The sequence below is a fragment of the Epinephelus fuscoguttatus genome, linkage group LG11, assembly GCF_011397635.1.
Source record: "Epinephelus fuscoguttatus linkage group LG11, E.fuscoguttatus.final_Chr_v1".
In the NCBI taxonomy this organism is placed as follows: Eukaryota; Metazoa; Chordata; class Actinopteri; order Perciformes; family Serranidae; genus Epinephelus; species Epinephelus fuscoguttatus.
This window is the reverse complement of record NC_064762.1, coordinates 23916269-23938843: the sequence shown is the minus strand read 5'-3', so window position 1 is coordinate 23938843 and position 22575 is coordinate 23916269. Positions and strand designations below refer to the sequence as shown.

The following is a 22575-nucleotide window of genomic DNA, read 5'->3' as shown; positions in this document are numbered from 1 at the left end:
CAACGATCCACAATCCAGTATCATCAAGGCAAAATATCGTCACCTTTAAGATACACCTATATTTTGAAATTCCAGTGGCACACATCTGTGTTACCATCAAACACCAGGTAGATATAGGCAAGCAGCAAAGAGAAGTGAGGATATTTTCTTCTCTCTTGGGAATAAGTCGGCAATGTGGAAATATTTTTTAATTCGGAGAAAAGACGGGTCAACAGACAAATCCCATGCCACATGTTAATGATGCCTTTATAAGATTAAGTACTCAAGAAACTAGACGAACCTGGCCAGGTATCTCACTCCATTTTTACGGCAATACTACCCATCTGTTTCAACAATGTTAGGCTGAAAAACCACACATGCAGGCTGAAATTCAACCATGCTGAGATGCAGTGATTTGTGAGTAAGAAAAAAGTATAAATAAATAATACATGTCATTTGTTAAGGCATGAGTAGACGATACCCCGCTAGGATGATTTATACAATGTAAAAGTTTTTTCCTATGAACCTTGACATTTATTGTTGAGCCAAATTTATACTTCTGTTGAATTATCTTGTTGTCAAGTCATGTTTTATGGCTGTTAGCAGAGTCAATTTAAAGTAAACCTTACTGCCCTTAACCTGTTACAATTAGGGTGCTTTCACACCTGCCCTGTTTGGTTCGGTTCAAGCAAACTCAAGTTCGTTTGCCTGTTTTTCATTTGGGCAGGTGTGAACACAGCAATCACACTCAGGTGCGCACCAAACTAACCGGACCGAGACCTTCTTGAAGAGGTGGTCTCAGTCCGGATACAATCGAACCCTGTGTGGTTTGTTTGTGGTGAGAACGTGTTCCGACCTCAATCTGAACCAACTGCAGTCACATGACACCAGACGTTGCGCTAGACTTTTTCCTCGCCAGTTATTTTGACCGACAGGGTCATAAAAATCTGGTCATAATCTATTTTTACTGGTCATTTTAATTTTCGTTTTTAAATGATAATAAAGATATTCAAAGACATTTAGTTTTCATTTGTTCGTTTTTAATAAATCCAACAAGCAAGTTATAAAGTGTGCATTAATAAGGACATTAACAAAAAGATGAACAGACATCCACACACCTGTGCAATTAGGCTTCGCCCTGGACACACCGGACAGCACTAACGCGTCACTAACGCGTCCGGTGTGTCCAGGGCGTTATGTAGTTATGCCTGTAGACTCGGTGACACAAAATTAAAATTGTAATGAAGTGATTATGGTATTGAAAAATGTGTTCGGTTATGCACTGTTGTGTTATTTTAAATTATAAACACGGTATTTTGTTCCTCAGTGCGTGCTGTTGTTATTTTATTTTGAAAATTGGCTGGATTCGCTCGTCTTTTCTGTGTCCGACTTCCTGTTTTGTACGATCCGCTCGATCCAGCTTGACAGAAGGGCTCGCAGCTCCCGTGAAAAATAGACCAGACGCCGAAACTGAAGCGCTGCCTCTACTCCGCGGACACCCCGCTCTGCTCAGCGGCCTGTGTGGACAGTCAGATAGGTTAACATGGGCACTGACTGAAAACTGCCTCCGCTGCTGGGTGCCGTGCTTCGGTTCCGCGTCCGGTGTGTCCAGGGCGTTATGTCAACAACGCTACATGAAGCAGATGAATGACTTTTTCTTTGCAGTGTGAAAACAGCAGCCACTTAAACCACTGACTGTGCGCTCCGCCGCAAAGTGGGCAGGGGTGGTAATTGCAACCGGTCAAAATGACCAACGGCCTTCAGATTTTCCGGTCATTGTTATAAAAAACCGGTCAATGACTGAGAATATCCGGTTAACGCAAGCCCTGCATGACACATAGTTTGGTATGATATATATGGTATACATATGGTATATGGTATAGTTAAATATGAGCATGTTACAGTCCTGGAGGATTATTAATGTGCGCCTCCTCCTGTACTGCCTTAATATGCACATTCAGCACATCCAAGGCATCAAAACATTGTTTTCTAGTTAGACTTTGTGATATAAGCAAATATCATATTATTGTCCAGAGAATCGATATAATATTGGATCATGATGAAGCTAGTGATTTACTCCCCTATTCTGCATGTAGTATATTCCTAAGTTCAATTCCAAAAGTTATATTGTTAGTGCATACTTAACTTCTTGATTTCAGCAGGTATCACTTAGCTGCAAGCCAGCGTCCTGACCTACTTCTGCCCCACACTGTGACAAGTGTCAAGAAAAAAAAACAAAAAAACAACCCCGACTAAGATTTAAAATGTCAAAGTCAGTGCCACCGAATCCCTCTCTCTTTTTTCTTCTCCAGCTTCATGTCTTCCTTATTGACAGGAAGGATACAGCACTGCTCCAATTTAGCACCTGGCTAATTTTAGCTCCCTGAGGATTCCTCTAAAGTACACAGACGCACACACACACACACACATATACACACACACACCTGTTCGTGTTCATGTGATCTGTGTCTTTGGCACAATGTCATTGATTAATTCTTGACTGCCTTGAAGCCAATGACAACTCCACAAACACGGTCTGACAGTGAGCTACAGACATATACAAACATACACATACAAGTGCTGTAATGAGACTAATCTCATTTATCAAATCTGCTAAATTAAGATTACTCTTAAAGCAGACACACACGTACATTAAGTGCCAGTGATGGATGAGCGTTAATGTTACCTTTCCAATCAAAGGTGTGTCACAGCAAAAACACCACTATAGTCAACTTTTCTTCTCATAATTATACACTGTCAGCTTAATTAGATTTAGACATGAAACTTGTCCTTGCACTTACAAGGCGCAACCATCAGGCAGATCACACTGATTTGGCAATATGTTTGTCCAAAGTGACATTTTTCCCCACATACACATCTGGAGCAACTTGGAGTTTGGCATCTTTTCATATTGATAGGCTGTATAAAATTGGGAGTATAAAAAATCAGAAAATGATTTTACAGCAGGCAGGTGACAGGTGGCACTGAGGACCAAGTTATTAACCCTTTAATTACTGGGCAACCCTTTATAGCACCTGAGTGACAGATCACGCAACAAGCAGTTATTAAACAATTAGTCAATTAAATGATTTGCTGATTAGCAATAGTTATGGTAATATATTACATTTTGACATCATTGATCAAGTATTAAGCTACATACATTTACTCACGTACTGCACTTAAGTACACTTCTGAGATACTTGTACTTTACCTAAGTATTTCCATTTCATGCTGCATTATACATTTAGTCCATTACCCTAATAAAACAAGAGTAGTTACTAGGGATGCACCGATTTGTTGGTTGAACCTCACTATCAGCCGATATTTGTCTTGTTGATTATGATCTGCCTTTTGGCAAATTAGACGTTCACTGATGGCAGTGGCCGATGTTTATCTGTTGTGTCACATCAATTTTGCGCAGGCTAAACAGCAGGGCTCAAGACTAACATCCACAAACTTAAATTAATGACCAGGTACAAGGCAAGGCAAGGCAAGTTTATTTGTATAGCACAATTCAACACAAGGTAATTCAAAGTGCTTTACAGAGACATTAAAAGCAACAAGACACAATTTAAAACAATAAAAACAGTCAATTAAAAGGGGAAATAGAAACTGAGAATGATAGTGGTAATAAAATACAGTAACATAAAATAAAAACAGGCTCAATACATTGCATCTAAGAGCACTGCATACACAGTCATTATTGTTAGAACATTTGTATAGCTACCTAAGCTATACGGCCAGGGGTCCAGGCCGTGATGGCCTATATCACTCCTGCTACTCCTTGCCACCAAAAAGTGCTCTTAGACAACATTTAAGTTTAAGTTCAAAAATTGGCTCTGTCAGAGATTTCAGCTAGGATCTCTTGTCCCTGGCTCTGAACCATCTTGAATTTGGTTGGTCGGGTCTGTTTTTTAATGAGTGTATAGGACGTCTCCCTTAATAATACACCCAATGTGCGTACACTATTTGCTCTCGAGTCCTTCACTTAGAGTCTTACCGTCCCACCGGACACAGGTTCCACACACTGGTCTAATTCAGATCGTAATGAACTCTAAAGATCCATCACAGGACGTCTCCCTTCTAGATCTGAATTCACAGCGTGCTCCCCAGTGTCGAGTCACAGCAGCTGACTCGGACTTGAAGTTCAGGTCTGAGTCAATAATAACACCAAGATTTCTGGCTTGATTTGTAGCTGTCAATGACATAGAGCCAAGGTGGACGCTGATCTTTGCCCTTTCATTTTTAGGGCCAAAAATTAATACCTCTGTCTTTTCTGGATTTAGCTGGAGAAAATTCTGGCACATCCAGTCATTGATTTGATGAATACAGTTACTCAATGAGAGTAAGGGACTATAGTCATGTGATGACACTGAGATATAGAGTTGTGTGTCATCTGCATACATATGATAGGAGATGTGTGATGTTCCATAATCTGGGCTAGGGGTAGCATACAGTTGTTGAATAGAAGTGGTCTGAGAATGGACCCTTGAGGAACCCCACATGTGATCGTAGTTCGCTCAGATTCATGGTTACCAATTGACACAAAAAAGTCCCTATCTTGTAAGTAAGATTTGAACCACTGTAGATCAACTGTATCAAATGCAGCACTGAGATCTAGTAATACCAGGACAGAGGATTTACATGCATCATTATTCTGATGAATATCATTTAAGACTTTGATAAGTACAGTCTCAGTGCTGTGGTGTGGCCGAAATCCAGACTGAAATGTGTTAAAAAATATTGTTTTGCATCATAAAAGTATGGATTTGCTGGAAGACAACCCTTTCAATGATTTTCCCCAAAAATGGCAGATTTGATATTGGCCTATAGTTACTAATTGCTGTGGCGTCCAGATTTGATTTTTTTAGGAGAGGTTTTATTACTGCAGTGTTCAAGGCCTGGGGAAACTGGCCTGCTTTAAGAGAAGTACTTATTATCTGCAGTACATCTGGAGCTATGCAGTTAAAAACGGTTTTTAATAAGTTTGAAGGCAGAATATCAAGGCAGCATGTTGTGGGCTTTAATTTTGAAACCGTTTCTGTTAGAGCTGTGTAATCTAGGAGGCTAAAATGTCCTAGATTAACCGGAGGACAGGAAGACACAAGTGTTATCATTTCTGAGCTGGAGCTGCACACTGCCTGTCTTATCTGTAATATTTTGTTTATGAAGAAGGCTGCAAAGTCATTACATGACTTGTTGGACAGTAGTCCAGGAGGGAGTGATGCTGTGGGGCAGGTCAGTCTGCCCACTACAGAAAAAAGTGTGCAGGCATTATTACTGTTTCTATTGATAATCTCTGAAAAATATGATTGCCTTGCATTCTTCAGTTCCTGGTTATAGTTGTGAAGACTCTCTTTATAAATGTCGTAATATACTGGAGTTTGTTTTTTCGCCACCTGCGTTCAGCTTGTCTACATACTCTTTTGTATTCTTTAACCAGTGTGGCGTTTCTCCAGGGTGCCTTTTTCCTACCTGACAGAACTTTGGTCTTAATTGGGGCGACAGAATTAATAACAGTCATAACATTGGAACTAAAACTGCTTACAAGGTCATCAACTAGAGCTGAGGGCAGGGTTGGTGATGGTGTAAAACTCTGGGTGAATAATGCACAGGTGTTATTTATATAACGCTTTCTGATCACCTCTGCTTCACTTTTCATAGGATTAGCAAGTGTGGTCATTTTGAACGAAACACAGTAATGGTCAGATAAAGCGACATCGTTCACCACAACCTCAGAGATATTAAGACCTTTGGAAATAATTAGATCTAATATGTGTCCTCTGTTATGTGTTGGTTCTGTGACATGCTGAGAAAGCCCAAAGTTATCCAGAATATTTAACAGTACCTTAGCACACCCATCTGTAAGATTATCAACATGAATGTTAAAATCTCCCACTAAAACAACACAGTCAAAATCCATGCACACAATAGACAGCAATTTGGCAAACTCATCAAAAAACCTTGCATCATATTTGGGGGGTCTGTAGATGGTCACTAAAATTGCTCGACAGGGGGATTTTAACTGAGTGGCAACATATTCAAAGGAGTCAAACTGACCATAAAACATTGGCTTATACTGGAAGCTGTCCTTGAACAGAGTGGCAACTCTGCCTCCTCTCTTATGTATTCTTGCGTCACTAAAGAAACTAAAATTTGGAGGGGTTGTCTCAATCAAAACTGCTGCACTATTGTCCTGACCTAGCCAAGTTTCAGTTAAAAACATAAAATCAAGTTTGTGCTTGTTAATAAAATCATTGATTAAGAAGGATTTGCCAGCCAGAGACCTGATATTTAGAAGTGCTAGTTGTAAAACGTTATCTGGCATAAGTTCAGAGACAGACTGTGATTGACATAAGATACATATCAGATTTGATGGGTTGACCGTCCTTGATTTTCTGCAGTTGTTTTTATTTTTGCCATGTCGCCAGCTGAGTGAAATTGCCGGCATAAGGGGGAAAGCGGCATGGTGACTGTCCTATCTCTTCTTTTCTTGACATTCTTGCTGGGGCAGAGACAATCTCTGCAGGTTTCTTGTAATGTGGAGGACAGAGTCACAGACTGTGACGTCATCATCATGGGAGGCGGTTGTTGTTTTGGGAGCAGTAACTGTCTGTCTGTCTGCTCCCTGTGTGCTGACCTTCCTGCTTATCAGTGCATATATGTTCTGATAAGATGACTCAATGGTGTGACGTATGTTGCAGCCAAGATGTCTGGAGCCAAGGTTGTTTGGGTGAATCCTGTCTGGCATGAAGCGGCTTTTTATGTTCCAAAAAATATTAAAATTGTCAATAAATCCAACCTGTTGCTCAAGGCAGGCTGATGAGAGCCAGGTGCTTAAGCCAAGGAGTCTGCTGAAGGACTCGCAACCTCTGCCGAGTGTTGGGATAGGTCCAGAGATGAAAGACACTCCTGAGTGAAGTTTTTTAAGTGTTTCCAATAAAAACAAAAAGTCTTTCTTTAGGGTCACAGACCCAGATTTATTCGTGAGGATGTCAAATGAGCCAGCATGAATAACAATCTTCTTAATATGTGGCCGTGTAGACATGATGTCTGGTAGCATAGCTGCCACCTCTCTGACTGATGTGTTATTCACAGTTAGATTTTCAGTCCTGGCCATTTCCACCTGGCTCGTTATAAAACCCCCAATCAGAATAGTGTCTATCCTCTTAGCTTTGTTTTTGGCAGAATGCTCTCTGGCTCTTGGCCTGGCACTGGCTTGTGACCCGTTAACTTTGTTATTGCTCAGTTTCATAGTCTCACCTTTATGAGTTAAGCGACTCTGTTTCCTCTGTTGCCGCTCTGTTTCTGTAGTGTGTGCGGGGGGGGGGGGGACACAAGAAGAACACAATGACTGTTTGGCAAATGGGATCTGTGATCTCACTGTTGTGTGACGAGATGGCTAGCAGCACACGGAGTCCCATCGTCTTGGAGACTGAGAAAACGAGTTTGGGATGAACAGAGATCTTCTTTAGGACGCTGCACAATGTAAGGATGCAATAACGCAAGGATAATGCTACACTGTGAACAACCAATTTGCGTTGAAATCAACAGGAGTGCTAATTAGCCTTACATTATGATGCGTTTCAGCTTTATTTAGTAAAAATTAGTATTGGGCGAATGTAAATGATATTGTTCTCATGATGTGTTCAATGAAATCTTGTCAAATGTAGTTTTTGGTGAGAAACTTGTATAAATACAGTTTGTTGAAGGAGAAATTTGTTGATGTTTTCTCAGCAATATAAAATAGATATTAGAAAGGGAATTTTTATATATATATATATATATATGGTAAAAAAAAGGCCTCTGAAGCAGTTACTTTGAAAAGTTTTTCATGTGAAAGGTTATATCAAACATTGTTTCATAAATTTGTAGGATTGAATTTCTGCTCATGGACTGAATGACTTTAAAACAGTTCAGTTATGTTTTTATAGTGTAGATTTTTTTGTTTCCCTGGCACAAAAGGGGGAGTAAATAACAACAAAAACAAAATATACAGCATACAAACATTGGTATCAGTATCGGCTATCAGCCAAATTGTCATTTTGAACATCAGTATAAGTATCAGTGTCAGCCCAGACTTTTAAAATCGGTGCATCCCCAGTAGTTACTGGATACTTTGCTGCTCAAGTCAGGGTTGGATGATATGACTACCTTGGAAATCCAGAGTTCTCGCTAGAGCACAATTTGAACTTGCTCAATGAGTCACTCTGGCAATCAGTAATGATGCTCATTACCTGTGCCGTTGGAGCCGAGCTGCACCAATCACATCGGTGTATCTGATATAGGCAGGCCAGAGGCAAGCTAAACAGATGACGACAGCGCTGCGACGACTAAGTCCAGAATCAGTCAGTAAACGTTGCAAGATGCCTACGGATGAATACCAGTTGTTTGAAACGGCTGTGGCCGCTACAATGAACGAGTTAGACTTGGCTTTTTCTCTAAAAGAGGAACAGAAGACGGCGCTCGAGTCTTTCCTTTGCAAAAAGAACGTTTTTGCTGTTTTGCCGACCGGATACGGCAAGAGTCTAATCTACCAGTTAGCTCCACTGGTAGCGCTCACAATACGTCACCCTGTGTATTGCTGTGATTGGTCATACTGTTATGCAATTGCGTGCAGTGATATTTTCAAATGCATGCTTGGTGCCGCCCCTCGAGTTGGGCCATTTGCATTACACATAGCCAGACCCTAAATCTTTATAGATTTGGGTCTGGATTTCCAGGCTACGATATGATGGTATACAGTAGGGATTTGGTAAAACCATTTCTATCACAGTAGCTATATTCAGGGCAGGCTTTGTAGCAAATCAGGGCTGGATTCTCACATGATTTTCACATGATCTTGGGAATCAACCTGGCTAGCAAGGTATCATGATTTGGGCAGACATGGAGGACTATAGAATGAAGCTGTAAATAAAGAAATCTGTGGCACTTTTATTTATTGTTATCAGGGATGTTAAAGTTTCAGTTTTGATATAATAATTTAAGTTTCACTGTTTTGAATCTTTTGTTTTTAACTTAAATATTGTCTCATGTGAGGAAGTTGTGTTTTTTGTTTGTATGGAAGTTCCAAATAGGAGAAGAAAATTGTCAAATGGGATAAGCATGATATGGTTAGTTTATAAAATCCCCTAGTAAGTCTACAGAACAATTACTGTATCCTAATATCTGTTACAGTGATTTAAAATGACATATACATCAACAGAAGATTTTAGCCATTTGGCCACCTTTAGTTCAAGTTATCATATACAAAACAGGGTTCAACGCTAAGGTTTTTTTTCACTTGCCCGGTCGGGCAAGTTGATCAGAGATCTACTTGCCCGAAGTCAGTTTTTACTTGCCCTATAAAAAGTGTTTAATTTAAGTGGCTATCAAATAACAAAGACTGCAGTTATTTTTATGTTATGTAATCTTTATTCACACTGTATTTATTAATTAAAACAACATACATCATGTACTGTAGCTTAATTCCTACACAAAAATGACAGTGTCAGGGCTTAAAGTGAAAAATTTGTCAATCGTTCTCCGTCTATAATTTTGCGCCCTACTTGAGCCATGCCCACCTCTATTTATTTTTCACCCCTCTCTCCAGTTCTGCTGTGTTGGCACCGGGTTTAATATATTTTGCTTACATCTCTCTGCCCTGCTCTACTCTACTTCAACGCTACTTAGCTCTCTCTACTCTACCAGTAGACTACCACATCCACCTGTTACACAAAACGCACACAGCAGTGTTTCCCCTAGGATGGAGTTGTAGCAGCGGAGGTGAAGCACACGCATGAAAAATAATTTTCACATGCGTAAAACTTTTTTGTATGCTTGCAAAGCACAGCCTGCTGGGATGTTTCTGTGTATCTACTGGCACCAGAAGGGCTCTTTAGGACTAAGTACATACAGTACATGTGTGCACAGTAATGAGCAGGTGAAATGTCTGTCTAGCTTACATATGAGGTGTCTCAAGATTTAGGAACATACAATTTTATTGAATATAATAAATAGTGCTGCACGATTTGATAAAAATGTGCGATTGCGATTATGGTGGACAATATTGCGATTTGCGATTGCGATTACAATATAATTACAATAAAATGTAATAAATAAATGGTATCATGAGTCTTTTTGCTTGATTCAATGTTTCCCCTACATTATATTAGGGGGGCACTGACCTGACATAGTTATTGTTATGGACAGACAGTGTGTCAATGACCATTAACAGACTGAGCACAGTCAAACACGCTGCTCACACAGCAGCGCAGCACATCTGCAGATGAAAATTAGCCTGTATGGCTAAATTTGGCATATTTACGTGACTCAAGTGATTATGTTAATTAATGTGCACTGTCCCTTCTTAAATAAAATAAACATAAACACAAACTGTACACACAGCAGAGTGAGCCTGTGTTGTGTTCAGGCATTGTCACGTAAATGACAAATTCCAGCATGCCATAGCACAACTCAGCAGCGTGTCATGTGGCCCGAAACAGAGCAAAATTGCTCAATTTTTCATTTGTTATGGAGTCCATGATTTCCCTGTGACACTTCCAAATGTTTGCTTAACTGTGCTTGGATGTTGTTTTATGAGGCTCTGGCGGCTTTCAGTTGTCTCTTTGTCTTTAACATTACACAGCTCAGCTTTATCTCGCATGCACTCTTCCTACTTTTCCCTGTGCTGTCTCAAGTGCTGATATAGATTGGTCGTGTTGCCGCGGGACGTGGCGACTTTAACTTTTACGCTTACAGAGCACGTCTTTCTGTTCAACATCGCCGTACCTGAATCCAAAGTATCGCCATGTAACAGACGTTTTTTTCACCATCAACTCAGCCTGTTCATGGTCGAGCTCATGCTCTTCTTCAGCGTCTGTGTTGGTCACTGCTGCACGCCGGCTGCACGCACCAGGATAGCTTGTGGGCGTGATGTCAACAAACTCCACACACTACAGGAGAGGCAGTCACGTTCACAGGCACACACGTTAACATTTATTTAGCCTACATTAAATCGCAAATCGCAGCCTTTTATGCGGTTATGTAATCGCACAGCCTGACATCGCGATTGCGATTAGATTAATCATGCAGCACTAATAATAAAGTAAAAAGTCGCTTGACATGCTGCTGTTTTGTGCTATGACCTATTTAAGTGTTGGAAGTTGTTATTTACGTGACAAGGCCTGAACGCAACACAAGCTCTGCCTGAGTGCCGTACTGAGCTGCTGTGCGAGCAGCGTGTTTGTCTGTGCGTAACAGCAGTCTGTTGGTGGTTATTTACACACTGTCCATTTCAATAACTTTGTCAGCTGACAAACTGCACCGGGCTCGGGGTGAGGTTTGGTCAGGAAAATGCGGCCCGAGCCGATCTAGCGTGCTCACCTATGTGTGGCGGAACTCCGCCGTGCGCCTGCATCAGAGCAGAAGAGCACGTTTTAAAATACATTTATGTTATCAATTAGTTATTAACTTTTACTATTTTTAGCAACTTGCCCGATCGGGCAAGTGAGGTTGTTAGTTTACATGCCCGACTGCGAGTTTTACTTGCCCTGGGCAATCGGGCAATCCTTATTGTTGAGCCCTGCAAAAGCTGTGATGAATATAAATACAATGCACTGCTACAGGTTAATAAGTTGAGATCAGCTTTACCAGCGCAACATGAACTGCTTTACTAAATATAATCCAGTTTTATTACACAGACAATAGAGTCTACAAGGAATGAGTCCTGAAACCAGAAATGAGATAGCATTTTACCTCTCCGGGTTCCCTCATCTCAAAGTTAATGGGTTTTTCTTTTAAAAGTTTGTGGTTAGATGCCTAGAATAAGGTCTATGGTGAACATAAGCTTAAGAGACTTTCACATTTTGTTCTCCAACATTAAATACATCAGTAAATACCCTACTCCTGAACTTTAAAGCTTCTATGTATTTTTGAAAAGGCAGTTGTATCATAAAAGTTGGCCACAGAGCTTATTTTTGGCGATAATCCAAAATCCAATGGAAAAATCCCAAAGGCGTTTTGATGAGGGAACCAGTGTGATGCAAACATCTGCATCAGCCTTCAGAAAAACATTATCCATGGAGCACTCTATACAACACTGATAAGAGCCATTTTCTGCATAACAAGTAATTTACGTACTAAGTACATTTTACCGCTGCGACATTGTGGATACAGGACCTTTGATTGTAATGGAGTATTTCTTAACTCTGGTCCGCTGGTACTCTGATCTGAATACTTCACTTCTTGTGAATGTTATTCTGGGAGTGCGTAATGTTTGTCTGTATTTATTCCAACCCCACTCTAAAATGCAGCACTCATGTATCCATAATCTGCATTCATCTGCATGTTTTAACAAGCTACATATAATTTTCCCATATAACCTGTTATTATAGCTCAAAGCCATCCAGACTAAACTCTTGTGCATCCTTCTAATCTCCCTGATTTCTATTCACTCTTGCCACCTTGCCTCCTTCGTTCCCTTCTCTCTTATTTTCTAGGACACATTGATTATATTCACTGAATTCGGGTCCCAGGCTGAGAAAGCCTAAGCGCTTTCCCTCTGGTGTATTCCATCAAATCCATTCAGCTAAGCTCGGCTGCTTTCACATTAACACAGCAGCCTGAGATCAACATATTTTAGAAACATTATGACACTGGGATGAATTCACCTAATAAAAATGTTGATTTCTCAGATGGGCAGAAAAACCTACTCTGGATTCACATCACACTCGCCGCGATACCTCTGGTGACTTCACATCACATCACATTCAGCCTGGCTTGGTTAAACCCGCATTACCATAAACTTATAAACACATCTGTAGTTGCTCAGAGGAGACCTTTTATCTACAAATTAACTATATTTTACGTTTGCAGCATTGATCCTCCCAACGAGAAAATATTTCATAGGATCAAGCTGCACCTTTGATTATGCCAAAGTCCAATAAACATCAACAGGGAAATCAATTGGTTTTCTAACCCTTCTTGATGTGTTTGCTTTTTTTGAAGATGCGGTATGAGGTTTCTGCAGGACAGCGATATTATGAATAAGTCGCAGGGATTTGCTAAATAAAAAATGTTGATTTCTCAGTTGGTTTACAATCCTTGTCTGGATTCATTCCACACTGCTGTCTCTAGTGACTTTACTTCATATCCATTCATGCAAATCAGGCTGGTAACATTCACATTAATACACACATAACTCCAACAAGTCAACTTTTCTGGCAACTTCTCCCAACTTTTCAAATTTTCCCCGGCGACAGCCACACATTCTTGACATTTCACTATCTTTTATATGTAGTCGTTTGGCTTGGCTCTAGAGTCTCATGAATCATACTGACTCATCTGTTAGGAAGTCCAAAATGTACAATACAAGAAGAATCACATTGTTGTAAATAGCAAAATAGTTCATAGTGTCTAAGCTGGGGCAGTTTTGTTTGTTTTCTGCTGATTACACTGGACTTTTCTGGCCTTTTGATGATGCAGTGGCATTAGTCTTTGACTTGACATTCACTGACCAATACTGGCATCAAACCAACATGAAAACACAGTTTAGGGTAGAGCAATTAAACAATATAATAGACAATAAACGATACATTTTTTTTGGATAGAGATAACAAATTTTCAATAAATTCCTTATATAATCAAACTATCCATACATTCAACATGCTCACTGAGTTATTTTTTGATAACAGCGCAGTGCTACTCCACGATTAAATTCACCATATAACATAACCTACAGCAGCTGTATAATCAACTCATCTGATGACATAACATGACTAAAGTAAATAAAACTTTCTTTCATCTCCTCGTCCAAAAACATGATTTCTGTCTGAGTCACATAAGATAGACTTTCATCAGAAACCAATGACACTACATTACTTCAAGACGCCATCACAGTCCATCTCTTGTTACTCTTTTGATTGAGAAACAGACAAAATTACATACTGTGGGTGTAAAACTTGTACAGAAAGTACTGACCACAATTGAGATTTTAGTTTTATTTATTCTGTTTACACTGTCTGCTAGAACACTTACAAAATGTTTTGAACTGTCTGCCCAAAGAGTCTGACATGCTCCTGACCAGAAATAAGATTCCTTTGTCTATTTATTGTTTTATTTATTTACATTACAATTCTCATTACTGTTCTGAATCTACGTCAAATTTGTAAAATATTCTACTGTTTGCCAAATTTCCATTCTGAAAATAAAGAATTGTTTAAACCACATTAATCCATCTACTATCTTCATCTTCTGGTTTGTAGAACGGCTCATTCTGAGGTGACGAAAACACAAGGATTTTTAGTGTCAGAGGGTGATACACTAATGAAAACATAGTAATGAATATTATATTCAATTTCTTTCCGTTATCAATCAATCAGTCCATAAAGTGTCCAAAAATAGTGGGAAAATGTCCATAACAAGTTTCTAGAGCCCAAGACGACCATTTAAAATGACATGTTTTGGCTGATTAGCAGTCTAACATGCAAAGATGTTTAATCTGAAGTGATACAAAAACCGAGAGAAGCAGTAAATCCCCACATTTGGAGGCTTAAACCAGCAAGTGTTTTGGTGCTTTTTATGTGATTAATGACTTACAGCCACTGACAACAATGTCTTAAGTATTTCTCTGTAACATTAGATTTTCAACACTAAACAAGCAAAAATCAAAGTTTAGGTTGGAAAAAAAATCTTTTATAGGAATTTAATGCTCAACAAAACTAGGTCAACACTCACAACTACCATCACATTTAGATTCAAATATTGCTCAAACATGACGGTGCATAAAAACACGAGATCACATTTTTTTCCAAATCAGCCCTACCTACTCAAACCAGTGAGGAGCGCAGACCAAACAAGAATAACAAAAATCTCTCATTAAAACTAACCAAAAACTGGAGAAAATGTTGTGTTCGTGTAGCATTCTGCTGCTCAAAGTAACAGGATGCAGTAAATAGGGATGTCAGTTTCAGTTAATTTTGCTTTTGATTGCTCAACACCCATTAACCGGTACCTAACCAGTTAATAAAAATGAAAAAGGCCTTTCCTTTTAGTCCACCGTTCCACTGAATCAATGAGCTTTAGTACTGCATTTCAAAGCGCTATCCATTTAGAGGTACAGATGTCAACAGTTCACCATTAATTGGTTAACCTCTGAGAATATTTCTGACCAGTTACACATACGGATCTGTAGGTTAATTTTGCTACTCTTCATTTCACTGCACTGCACACCAAGCGGGTCTGGTAGGAGGTAGCTAGCTAGCAGCGCCACTCATTTGGCAATTACCAATTGTAATGCCGTCCCAACCCAACAGTGTTGCTGTGAAAACATTGTGCCCACCTTTCCGGTCTCCTCTAAGCTCGCCCCAGCGAATCAGCGGCTTAGTTTTGAGCCATAAAACCCCTTTAGCATATTTTACTGTTCTCTTAGCACAGTTAGCAGTGGCAACATGGCAAGTGGTGCTAGCATAGTAAACATTACCAGAAGTGTTTTGCAGCTCATAATGAAGCCATTTGTTCATCGGACGACCTAGGGGAGACTGGAAGGTGGGCACAATATTTCTGCATCAGGGTGGCATTACCAGCTGTAATCCTTGAATGGGAGGCGCTGCTAGCTAGCTAGCTTAGGTTAGCTCCCAACCAAACTAGGTGGTGCCTTTTATTCTATTTTCTGCTGCCTTTGATGACAGATTAACATTACATTAAGATGCGTAAACATAGAGGTTATTGCCCATCCTCCGGTTTCCACTAGTTAGCTAACATTAACTTTGACCACACTGCACAGCACACCAGCCAGGTTGGGTGGGAGCTAACTAGCGGTGCCGCTCATTCGGCAATTATCGCTAGCTGCTGTGGAAACGTGGTGGCTATCCTCAAGTCAACAGGGGCTGGAGATAGGCACAGTGTTTCTACAACAACCCTGTTGGGTTAGGACACTGTTATAAGTGGTCGTCACTGATTAAGCGGTGCCGCTAGCTAACGTTAGTGCCCATTAGACCAAGCTGGCGCGCAGTGCAGTAAACTGAGGAGGTGTGAATTAACCTATAGACAACATGTGTAACCTGTCAAAAATATTCTCAGCGGTTAACCAATTAACAGACAACTGTTGACATTCCTAGCCGTGAAACAATAATTTCAGTATCAAAAATTGTTGTCAATAAATCTTCTGTTGATCTACTAACCCCTTCAATTCTGTGACAAAGTCTAATAACACGTTTGCAGTGTATATGGTGTTGAGCAATCTTTCTGCCAAGCTCCTCTGCAATTTTGTTTGAATCTTTGTAATGTTGCCAAAAAAGTAAGTGCCTTTTCATCATCCACAAATGTGTCTTCAGCTCCTCAACCCAGCATAAGTTTTGATACCAAGGAAACAGTTTCAAAAGCTTCCACTTCCATTCAGCTATCCACTGATCTGTGTATCCTTCCCATCCCTCACTAACTCCAACTTGCTGCTTCAACCTCATCCTCTCTCTCATGCCCTCTCAACCTTCTGTCTACCTGCTTCACCCATTCTTTCCCCACCACTGATGTCTCCTCCAATGCCTAATAACTCTTGAATGCACCCTCCTTCCTCTCTCCTCTCTATTTCAGCCCTCCTCCTCCTCCTCCTCTTCTCTTTCTGATTATCTCCTGGTGTCTCTCAGAGCTCTGTCGCTGATAGAGAGCATGCCTGGCTGACACGCCTGGTAATGAGGCTCCTAATGCAGATGGCCTCTCCCGCCCTCTTCTACTCACTTTCTCTCACTCTCAAACACACACACACACACACACACACACGGTATGCAGACACACACACATCCTGATGGCAGCCCCCCACCTCTCCGCTGCAGGAGGTCCAAAGCACTCCTGGGTTAAACAGTAGCCGGAGATGTTTTGAAGATGATAAATAGAAAAAAGCATGACGAGCAATAAATTTGTCTCATCTTTCCTGTGATGGCCACCGAAGCTGAACCCTCGCTCGGCTCTACACACACACACACGCAAACAAACCCTACACACACACACGTCATACATTCAAACAGCTTATCAATCACCTTTACATATTGGAAGTAATTGTTTTTATCTTCTAAAAATATCCAATTTACAGCATTACTGTAATAAATAAGACAATGGCTAATAAGATTAACTATTCTGCATTAATATTTTGACTCTTGACTCTGCACAATGTTATTTGGTCCCAGCTGTCAATCCCCATCTCCGCTTAGAGCATTGTTGCTCATTTCTCATTGTTGACTGTGTCACAGGCCCACAACACACACCCAGCTCATAATTAATATTTCACATCCTCATAAATGCATCAAGTGAAAGAGCAGCGGCTCATGTCAAGCGCATTTTATGACTTGATTTGATCTTGAAAGGGTTGGTTCACCCAAATGAAAAAACATCAAATACTGTCTCACTTAACTGAGGATATCTGTGTGGCTGGATCCCACTAGAGATATGTTTTTAAAAAGTGTTTTCATAATTTGGCTGAACAACCCTCATGTCATGTTGTAACTGAATGTTAGTTTTTTAGAGGAACACACAGAGGCCGTCCAGACGGTCAATTAACTCGTAGAAAAACGTCAGTTCGTGATTGTATCCAGAGAACTATCTGTCAGGAAGTCCCCTTTACCATTGTATTATTTCTGTTGGGGGACCCGTCCACCCTAAAAGACACAATTCCTTCTATCTACCCCAAATGGATCCAGACCACTATCATGTTCAACAACAATGGAAATCAGCTCACACACCATCAATAGCAGACAGGCATAATCTGCTTGCTAAGGTGGTGGCATATGGACGGATATCCTTATGGTAAGGTAAGGTAAGGTAAACTTTAATGTCCCTGAGGGGAACAGTACCCAGTATGGCACACTGTCAGGGGTAAATCATGGACAGTAGTGGTCACTGCTGGTTAAGATAAGCAATAGCAGATAAAGGACGATCTACAACACTTAGTGCTACATTTAGGGAGGCAAAACCTCCGCCCTGATGGAAGCATCTGAAACTCAACAAGGAGGGGATGTTGAGAGTCTGAGCTTTAGAGACCCTCTCTTCATACAGATGTTGGAGCTTATTACCCTTCTCTCTGTTGGGCAGGATAGTATGGTATTGTTTGAAACTGGAAAGATTTCTTCACTACATTAATGACCCTAAAGACAATTCAATGGCTTAGCTCCTCTCCATGTATACGCATGTATGCACCCTTGCTTTTGCGCACTTGGTCCCACTTACAACACAGCCTCTTTTCTACTCTTATCTTACTTGTACTTTTCCTTGTTACATATATATAGTCATTTAATCCTTGTTTTGTATTTGTTTGTATTCCTTTGTCTTTCTAAAATTATATTCCTTTGTCTTTCTAAAATTCAATAAAATGCCAATCATAAAAACTTGCAGAACACAGATTGAAACACTACAATCTTCACACTGAAAATGAAACATCAACGACAATCTGAACTTCACTCTGAAAGTACACATGGGCAAACTGTCCGAAATCTTAAAGTAATATAGCACACTGTCAATGGTTAGTATCAGTGGTCCTCAAATGGTGTGCCATGAGATTTTGTGATAACCACACATTATTATTGCAATATGTGGTGCACACCCATTTCCTATTAAAGAGGCAAACTCTGGCTAAGACATGTAGTTAAATTTAATTTAATTTTAAAAAATCTTCTTGGGTAACCTATTTGTCACTATTCGCGTGTAGGAATTTTAAGTCTATGACACATCAAAAGCCCTGAGGGATGATAGCATTTAAAAGGAGAAAGCCGTGAGTGCAACAATCAATCGCTTTATTGCACTGAGAAAATTACAACAAAGCATCAGCGAAGATGACCTACCACCAAAAGAAAACAGAAAACAAAAACGGTTTACTAGACAGTATCACGAAAGCTACCTGTCTTATTGTCTTATATTGTTACAGACATTATGGAAGCTAACCAGATAACTACACTTCTTTTTCAAGCTGAATAAATTTGTCTCATCTTTCCAGTGATGGCCACCAAGGCTAAACCCTTGCTCTACAGACACACTTGCAAACAAACCCTACACACACATAAATGTTCAAACACCTTACCATTCACCTTCACATATAAGTAATTGTTTTCATCTTCTAAAAATAAGCAATTCACAGCTATTTTGCATTAATTTTCTGCTTTTTTCTTGCATTTTCAAGCTGAATCTTATGCATTTAACAAAGCAACAGAGCCATATGGTACGGCAGCATACACATCACCGTGTACAGTCTATATTGTGAGTGACAAATCCACTGAACTATGTAAAAAGTAGAAAAACAAGCCTTCCTGGGGGGGTAGGCATATCTGCCAGACTAAATGACATACAGCACCCACTGGGTAATGATGAACTGTGTTGGCTAAGCAGTAACTACAAAAGGGCAAACCAAATGACATCTATTTGTGTTGTATTCGTACAGTTCAGCTATGTCAAGGTCTGTCTTGTTGACTTGATTTATGAGTCTAAAAATACCAACTAATCCAACTAAGACGTGTGTTTCCCTGACTCGTGATGATTCATGATGTTTCTCAGTGTTTTCTAGTCACATAAACATCACAACAGTAACTTTGGAGCATCTGTCTCCTGTTCATGTGTGCTCTCTACTGTGTGTGTTTTAATTGGGCTAAACACGGTGTGTCACTGAAGGGTTTTCCACATGATGTGCCCTCTTCTGTCAACGATAAATAAAAGTAAAGAAACCCCCAGCAAAGTGGATGGGCTTCACCTGTGACTGTGACAGAGACAGTGATTAATGAGGAGGCTTTTCTAGCTTACCACACTTCTGTGAGGACGTTTAAAGCCTCTCTCGTGGTCAGACATGACACTTTTCATTTAAGCTAGCTCGTCAAAGGTGTAGCTAGCCGCTGGCTAATTAGCTTATTAAGGGATATGAGTGAGTGACACCGAGCTCATTTGAGTGCTCGCTCCGCGGTAAATGACTCTCGCGGAGCCGAGTATTGGTGTATCGATCGGTAGCCTTATCTATCAGGTCTCTGGAGGACTCACCTCTCTGCTGGGCATGGCAGCATTGCCATAGCAACGCGGTGAGAAGCACGAGCCGGAGCCGCGTCATTGTTGTCCTGTGTGGAAGTTTGGTATCGTACCGCGCGCGCTGTGCAGTCCGCGCAGTCCGTTGTGCTCTCGCGGAGCTCTGTGTTGCGTTTAATGACAGAGGAAAAGTTTCACAGAAGTTGACCCGAACTCTCCCTCTGTCTCCCCCCTCCTCTGTTCCTCTACTCCTCCTCCTCTTCCTCTCTCCGCCTGTCCCAGGGATAGATAGATAGATAGATAGATAGATAGATAGATAGATAGATAGATGTAAAATATGTAAAATATGATTACTTTTTACTTATATTTATTCATTTATCTCTTTTTATTTATTTTTTGTTTTTGTTTTATATTTATTTATTTATTTATTTATTTATGCTGTGTTTTCTTAATTTTTCATTTATTTTGTTTTATTCTTATTTATCTATTTGTTTATTGAATGTAACATGTAAAATATGATTACTTTTTATTTTTACTTGTATTTATTTATTCTTAAACTTATTTTTATTTATTAATCTATTTATTTTGTTTATGGGGTATGTATTTTGTTTTATTTTTATTTATTGAATGAAACGTAAAATATTGTTACTTTTTTACTTATATTTATTTTTATTAACTTATTTTTATTTATTTATATATTTATTGTGTCTATGGAGGGTATTTATTTTGTTTTATTTTTATTCATTTATTGAATGTAACATGTAAAATATAATTACTTTTTATTTTTACCTGTATTTATTTATTTATTAACTTATGTTTATTCATTTATTAACTTATTCTTATGAACAGTCTTTGTTCATGCCAGTAAAGCTATTTGCATTTCCTCCTCCACTGTGAAAAGTTCTCCTCAGTTAGAGGAGAAAAAAAAAAAAAAAACAATGTATGATATCAAACCTGTACGCAACGCCTGTATATTAAGTACAGTATATGTATATGATCTATGTAGGCTATGTATGTAACATGTAAAATATCATTACATTTTATTTTTTATGTGCAGTATCTTTAATGTTGGACAACATGAAATACAACATTTTACACTTATATAATAATCAGAAGTCCACATACAACTGTTGCATTTTCACAAAACCAAAAAGAAAAATAAAATAACCAAACTAACTCAAAACAAGAATGTTCATTCTGTTTTAACAATTAATGTTCACTTCTTATCTGTCCATGGAAATCACTTCAGCAGACTGGACAAGACAAACAGGACAAACAAAACAATGCTAAGAGTACAGCTACAGATTTAACAACAACAAAAAAAGAATAAATATTACAACTGGAAAGAAAGTAGAAGAAGATGTAGTATGAGGTCACTCCCCAAGGACCTCTACCCACGTACTTTTTATTTTTACTTTTAGTTATTTATGTCTGTACTTATTTTTAACAATTATTTTTTTATGAAATGCTTTGGCAAGAACATGTCTTTGGTCACGCTAATAAAGCTATTCGAATTGAATAGATAAATAGAAAAAAACTATTAACATGTTGAACTGTTTGAGCAGTGAGGCAGGTGCTGACACAATGAACACATAAAAGGCATTACAGTACATTTGTGGGTTGCACAACTATGGCAGTTTTGGAAATACAATCTTCGGCTTCAACAGAGCAAATCAACTGTTGCAATAGCACAGCTTTGGCTACCACAAACAAAGAGCAAAGAAGAGGAAAGACCTACATGCAGCACAGAGTATTTCAGAAGTGAAGAGTTGGGACAAAAGTTTTGGTCCAGTTGTGTCCAGTGTGTCACACAACTGTTCTGTGGCTCCTCCTGCTGCCCTGCACAACTCACCACAGTCTGGGGCAAAACTCAAGTATAGGCAGGTATGAACGTCCATAAAAGCTCAGCCAGACGTACATGAGGTATGAAATAAGTGAAAACATTGTAAATATTTTATCCTTTTGTGCAGAGAATGTTTGTTTCTAAACTTAGATTATGGCTTAAAGCTCACAAAAAGTTTCTAAAGTGAAATATTAAAGTAGTTGAAGTTGATTTTTATTGGAGTCATGCAAAATTCATTTCCAGACACTGAAGAAAACTTAAATATTGTTTATGTAAAAATGCTGATGATGACACTCTCTTTAATTTGTAATTTATATCATGTGCAGTTTAGGTGAGCAGAAAGCTGCATTAGACATAAAAGCATATCTCCTGTCACTGGTGTCAAACTGAAGTGACTGTGCCCAAAGCTCATTAGTGGCTTTTTTGATGTTCAGAGGGAATGCCACTACAGTAGGTTAAGGTTTTCAGTAGAGTAGTTTGTTAAATATCAGCATGACTGTAGGTACATTTAATTCTGAGACAAATAAAAGTACATTAAACTAAGTTTTGCCCTCCAGTTTACTCCTGTGTGTACGTATCTGCTGTGAAGGCCAGTGTGTGTTTACTCCTTCACTGTTGAAAACACTGGTATATTATAATGTTACAGCTCACCAACTTGCCAATCACTTCATACACCTGTGCTTGTGTGTAGTCATGCAAGTGTACTCGCGCAAGTGTGTGTGCGGTTTTTGTGTTGTGTATTTTTTTTTTTACAGGCAGACATTGTGAGTGTGGATCTGTGTGTG

The 22575-nt window shown here is 39.4% G+C and overlaps 1 protein-coding gene across 1 annotated transcript in view; it reads right to left on the bottom strand.

Moving 5' to 3' along the window:
• Nucleotides 1–20161, bottom strand: part of lama2 (laminin, alpha 2) — a 325147-nt gene extending 304986 nt beyond the window's left edge. Inside the window, exon 1 of the mRNA XM_049589718.1 lies at nt 19966–20161. Within this exon, the coding sequence (XP_049445675.1) occupies nt 19966–20032 (67 nt within the window). The 5' untranslated portion in view covers nt 20033–20161. The remainder of the gene's footprint in view (nt 1–19965) is intronic.
• Nucleotides 20162–22575: the final 2414 nt, after the last annotated feature.